General features: G+C 44.0%; 1 protein-coding gene across 1 annotated transcript; it reads left to right on the top strand.

The window, feature by feature from the left end:
* Window positions 1–77: 77 nt before the first annotated feature.
* LOC112457789 (frizzled-9-like) lies at window positions 78–6072 on the top strand. The gene is made up of 6 exons (XM_025021024.1): window positions 78–254; window positions 3174–3387; window positions 3710–3897; window positions 3991–4275; window positions 5031–5235; window positions 5359–6072. The coding sequence occupies exons 2-6, from the start codon at window positions 3186–3188 to the stop codon at window positions 5919–5921; spliced, it is 1443 nt and encodes a 480-aa protein (XP_024876792.1). The 5' UTR covers window positions 78–254; window positions 3174–3185; the 3' UTR covers window positions 5922–6072.
* The last annotated feature ends 464 nt before the right edge of the window (window positions 6073–6536 follow it).

Raw genomic sequence — 6536 nt, 5'->3', positions numbered from 1 at the left:
CTTCGAATCGTTATCTTGGAATCGCCGAAGCTCGTGGTGGCTCTTTCGAAAACTCCGTCCGCACATCTCTGTTCCTCGAGTGGAGTGTCAGAATCGTTTCAGCCAGTTATAAGTCGTATCGAGTTTCACACCCCGGTGAAGTTGGCTCTGTTTTTCTAAAATTAAAAAGAAATTTCTGAAGCTTTGGTCTTTGGACGTTCTCCAAATAATTTTGGAGTTAAGCGGCTTCAGAAAGAGCTCTATCATTTAAAACGGTGAAAACGCCAGGAAATTTATTTCATTTAAAAGACGTAGCTTTTTTAGAGTTCTAAAATTTTAGATAATTCTCTCTCTTTCTCTCTCTCTCTTTCTTTCTTTCTCTCTCTACAGTTCGACATAAATCTTTCGAGAAAAATTCTTTCCAAAATACCTCCAGAAATTAATTTCTCAAAATGAGAAAAAGTCTCGTTCTAAAATAGCTTTTGAAACCACTTGGAAACTACAGATCTCTTCGGCCATCATCCAGAACTCGATTTCTTTTTTTAATTAAAAAAAAAAGGAAGTTATAACTTCACAGAAACTCAAGTTCTAGGAACCTGCAATTATTTACAATCGAAATGTGAATTTTTGATCGCAACTTTTCATGCGTCTCTTCAGGCTTTATATGATATTTCGGGATCCAGGCAAGCAATCACGAAATTGTCTATGATTCGAATCGGAAATCGACGAGATTCGAAATTCCCAAAACTCTAAAATCAGTGTGTGCGTAATCGTTCCTTCGAACCAGCCAATCAACATGTGGTCGGGACAATTACAGAGGGATTAGCTCTCGAACACGGGCGCGGGGGGCGCGCGCGCGGACGGCGGGGGTTTCGCAGGCTGATGACTTCCCCAAGCTCGATGAATGATCCTAAGAAAGGCGCCACCGCCAATCACGTGCCGTCGTTCCCGGAAGGCGGCAAATTGCAGGGCATATGCTTGGTCATCTTCTTCGTTCTGCCTGGATATTCCGAAGATCCACGGTGAAAAATAGAAAAGATCGAAAATAGAAAAATCACTGCCTTAAAATTAAAAAAAAACAAAAAAATAAATATTCGAATAAACGTTTGAAAACAATCGAAGACACTGAAGACACGCGATTCTCCAGTATCTAGGCTTAAAAACTTCACGAATCTGTTCTTTTCAAACGACCGTACAATACACGTTCTACATTTTCGATAATCCTCAAATTTTCTTATTTCAAAATCGTACGATTCATAATATCGAGAGATTTCACGTTTTCTACAGTTTGCAGCTGCGGAAGCGACGGTAGTTTATTTTTCACGCGAATAATGGGCAGCGTAGAAAAACTTAATCTAGCCTCCGAAAGCGATCGCACCCTTTCGCAAAAAGCATCCCTCCCTCCCCCCGCGGCCCCCGCCCTCGAATTCGACATCGCGTCCCGGCGATTTATGCGTCACGTCGCATAAATATACATGCTGCCTCACAAAGGGTCTCACAGCGACTCGATCAAGGCAGAGAACAGAACGAGCGAGCCGCGTAAGGACAAAAGCGGGGAAGGAAAAGGAGCGGACCGCAATAAGAAGTAAGTCGGTCCCGCGTCCACCCGTCCGTCCGTCCGTCCGTCCGTCCGTCCATCCGTCCGTCCGTTTGTTCGTTTCTTCTATCCGCGAGTTGTCTGTCAAGTCGCTTCGGAAATGTTCCAAAGGGACTCGAGTATATATGGGAGCGGGCGAGAGATGGTGGAAAGGGGGGTGGGATGCGCCTTTTCCTACTCCGTCTTTTTCTGGTCATTCCCGGAGGAGAAGAATGCGAAATAATGAACGAACCGGTCCGCTCAGATTTCTTCTTCATCGGCGTCGCCCCTCCCCCTTTCGCTCCTCCGGGCTCTCGAGATAACCGAGAGGCGAGATCTGAGAGATTACCGAAAAGAATAACCGATTACGCCTATTGGGAGTAACGTAGTTTCGATTGTTTCGATTTTCAGTCCCCGAATATAAAAAAAAATCGAGACTTATCGCGTCTCTATATCGTTCAAGTATGTTTACTCGCATGCAGGGAATATGGAGAAAGAGGCACTTTTATTGGTTGTAACTGCGAAAACCTCAATCGTCCTCCTTTCGTCAAAATCATTCTTATTTCATATCTCAATTACGAATACTCGAAGAAAGGTTTTTCTAATTTCATTATTTCGAGAGAATCTTGAGTTTCCAAGGTATTCAAAATATTAAAAATATTTAATTAAGATATTCAAGATATTCAAACTATTTTCGCTCTTTTGTAACAAATGCGGATTTTAATAAAACTAAAATTAGTTAATTAGTTTCTTTACGTTTCGTTAATGCCCCCATAGGGGAATTGAGATCATGACTTCTTTGCCATATCGATTACCAATGCACGTCCGTCGCGCGTGAGAAGTGAAAACGATCGCGCACGATCTCTGGACGGAAGGTCTCCCTCCCTCCTTTCTCTCTTTCTTTCTCTTTTTTTCTTTCTCTCTCTTTCTTCCTGCTCTCAGCTGGTCTACCTTGATCGGTGAGAAGAGAACCCGGAGAAAGAGAGAGAGAGAGAGAGAGAGAGAGAGAGAGAGAGAGAGAGAGAGGAGCGCGATGCAGGGCGAGATGGAGGGCTCTGTCGTTACGGGTTACCACGTAATTTCATGAGGCTATAATTTGGGGAGCGCCGTGGAGGAGAAGAGCATCGGGCTCCGCTCGTAATGGGCGAATCTAGAGGGGGAGGGAAAAGGGCAGGAGGTAGAGAGGAGCACGGTCTCGGTGGGCCCCAGCGACGGCGCGAGGGGTCCATCGGGATTGAGGCGGGAAGAATGGGCGGGATAATTACCCCTGATGCCCACCGCTCGTTATATTTCATGGAAGCGAGGCGTCTCCTCCGTCTGCTTAGGTGCATTACCCTCTCGCTCTCGCATCTCCAACGGGGGGGGGGCTTTGCTCCGCGTTTAGAGGACGAAAGAGCGTATTATAGAAGTTTACTTCAAATGTTAAAACGTCACATAAAGAAAAACAGAGTGCAATATGCCCGAGACCGGTCGTTCGCATGTCCCTTTCGTCGGATATTTTGCCGTAAATTAAGACAGGGGGACTGGTCGAGTCACACACGTTTCAGGAAGACAAAATTATGCGACGAAATTTACGCGCTTTCTCGTCATCTGGTTCTAATAGCACGTGTATTTGCAGCTGACGACCTTCATGCCACTGGTCCACTACAACTGTTCGAGACATCTCAGGCTCTTCTTGTGCGCCGTCTTCGCCCCGGTCTGCTCGGAACATGTGGCCATACCGGCCTGCAAGTCTCTCTGCCTTTCCGTAAGAAGAGACTGCGAGCCGGCCTTAACCAGCCTCACGCTACCGTGGCCGCACATGCTGGATTGCAATCGCTTCCTCGATCGCGGTAAGCACTCGCTCACCTTCGATTAATCTGTTATATTGTAATATATGTATTTTCGATAAACTTATTATGTATGAAAGCAAAGAGTCATCATTTAAGCAAATTGCTCAAGTTTGCTTAAATTTTGAACAGCGAAAACTAAAAAGAAAAAGTCTAAGATACATCTGCATTTTTAATTATTCGTATAAAAAGTACTTTTTCAAAAATATCGCTGAACAATTGGGAATCCTAACACATTTAAATCATACAATATTAAGTGTAATGTTTGGTGATTGAACTATGTGTGTGTTAAAATAGCCTGATGAACTCTTTCTCGCTTTTGCAGGAAACACATTGTGCGTGCAGCCACCGGACGAAACGTTGGACGATACTAGTTCACCGATACTGCCAACCGTTCAGCAGCAGTGGCCGGCGATCCACGAACGACCGCCGCAAATCTCCACGCGAATACAACAGCAACAGCAACATCATCAATGTCCACCACATTTTGTGCAGATACCCGATATGGAAATGGTTAGAATAAACGGAACGAGCGGAAAAAAGCCAAAATCATATTCATATATATATATATTCTTTCTTAACATTTCTCTTAACATTTTGCTTCAGATTTCTTGCGCACCGCGTTGCGGTACCGACGCGTATTACCGCGCGGAAGACAAAAAATTCGCCGAGCGTTGGATGACCGGGTGGGCATGGCTGTGCTTCCTGTCGACGCTCTTCACCCTGCTGACCTTCTGGGTCGATCCGTCCAGATTTCGTTACCCCGAAAGGCCGATAGTCTTTCTGGCGCTCTGCTACAATCTCCTCTCCGTGGCTTACATCGTGCGTGGTGCGGTTGGCGCTGAAAATCTCAGCTGCGTCAGTCAGCTCGATGGGCCGAGTTACGTTCCAGTAAGTAAACAGATTTCTTTCAGTAAATAATGAAATCTATAACTTATAGTTCGTGTTGGTTGTTGGCTGAAAAAGACCTGACTAGAAGTCGAGAAACTAGTTCCAGTACGACGATTCAAATAAGAAAGACATTTGCGATATAGAGAAGAAATATAATCCCAGATAGTAAAATTTATTCAAAACCGGTTTTATTAGCAAAACCAGCAGAAATGTAACAAAATCTATTAGCAGACCCTGATGGCAAATCGATTGCAGAAACTATTGAAATAATATTCCATAATGTTTTATTCTAAATAATGTTTTATTCTAAATAATATTTCATTCCAAATAATGTTTCTTTCCAAGTTATGAAATAGCAGATTTTGCTCGATTTGTATTCGCAACCTGCTGTCATGTCGGCAGACTTTGCTGACAGAATACGAACTTAATGTTGACGCAGCTGATGTCAATCTACTGCAATAATATTCTGCTCGAGATTCTGTTTGCTATTAGCACATCGCTAAGACTTTATCTGCAAGTTTATATTGGCCTCAATTTAAGTTGTTACGATATCTTTACTATACTGTTATTTCTTTCTGTCTTGAATTTTTTCACGTTTATTCATCTAACAAAGCGACGTAGACCAAAAATGTCCTTATAAATTTTGTTACATTTTACTAAAATTATTTGTTTTGTTAAAAAAATCGACACCGAACAAATAGTGACGACTTCGCCCCGGTCTCCCCTAATATGTAATGTCGATTATTTATAAACAGGTCCGCGATGCTTTGAAGAGCGTTCCCTGTACAATTTGGTGGCTAATCAGGTACTATCTGGGACTAGCCAGCAACACGTGGTGGGCGGTGCTGTGCGGTTGCTGGCTGCTGAGCGCCAGGAACGAGTGGAGCAGTGAAGCTCTTCACAACATCGCATCCTATCTTCACGCGGCCGCGTGGATTCTTCCAATATTTTTCACAGGAGGTAACTTATAGATCTAAAATCTATTTAATTATATAATATCAACGTTCAATTCGCTTTTTAATTGCGAAATTTTTTTATTTGTATTTATATATTCTTTTATTATCGATTTCTTTTAATTTACAGGAAGTCTGTTGTCGCGCAACGTGGTGGCAGACGAGCTGACCGGCCTATGTCAGATCTCCGACGAGTCAGCGCTGTGGCTGGAAGTGCTGCCGCACGCCGTGCTGTTGTTGTTGGGCTGCGTGTTTGGTAGCGTTGCTGGAAGCGCGCTGGTACGCGTGCGAAGGGCTGTGCGCTGCGCCGGTCGCAGCGCGACGAAACTGGAGCGCCTGATGACGCGGCTGGGTATCTTCGCGCTATTGTACGCGTTGCCGGCGCTGGGTGGCCTCGCCTGCGTGCTGCACGAGGCCTCGGTGAGGCCGCGATGGCGAAAGCTAGCGTTGCTGGCCGCGCTGGACTGCCGCTCGGCGCAGAATTGCGCTCCTGGCCCGGTATACCGTGCCGCCGGCCTCGAAGTTGCCCTTCTCAGGCTCTTTCTGTCCCTCGTGGTCGGCGTCACCTCCGGCATGTGGGTATGGTCCGGCAAAACCTGCCGCGCCTGGAGCAGACTCCTCGCCGCGCCCAGCAAACCCGCCAGGATACAAAGTCCTTTCCAGGGCTTCAAGCAGGACGACAACATCGCTTGACGATCTTAGATTTATTCTAACAATGCGATACTTAAAAGACGTTGAAATTAATTTTGCGGATGTGCTTTAAGTATTTTGAGATGTTTCCACGATATTGGGATATCTTTTTTGAAAGAGATTAATTAGAACGGTAGTGCATATTGTGATTTTTTTTTTTATTTATCTATCGGATCATATATTAAGGCTCCTGGTCCCGTATGTTTAGGCTTTGTTTTATAGCTGTTTGTTTATTGTCGAGGGAAAAGGGTAGTTTTCGGCCAATTTTGGAAGTGTTCTGAAACGATCTATAGTGATGTTTTATTGAAATGTCTTTTTATTTGAAAATGGCATGCACAACAAAATTGGGTGTTTTCCTCGCCTCGATAGTAAGAATCCAATATGGCCGCGGTGACTACCCAGGAACCTTAATGCGTGGAGTAAATAAGTGCTACGAACGATTGCGTTGTATATATATGTTGTATATATATTGTAAAAATAATGTATGTCTGCGCTTAGTGTGTATTTTAACCTTCGATTAATTAAAGTAGACTTATTAAACTCGAATTCTAATAACAGCGAAAGCGTATTTCGATGGATACAACTTTAATAAACACCAGTCATTATTTTTATGTATAT

Source organism: Temnothorax curvispinosus, unplaced genomic scaffold (assembly GCF_003070985.1).
Source record: "Temnothorax curvispinosus isolate PA1 unplaced genomic scaffold, ASM307098v1 QBEX01008273.1, whole genome shotgun sequence".
In the NCBI taxonomy this organism is placed as follows: Eukaryota; Metazoa; Arthropoda; class Insecta; order Hymenoptera; family Formicidae; genus Temnothorax; species Temnothorax curvispinosus.
This window is presented reverse-complemented; position numbering and strand designations above follow the sequence as displayed.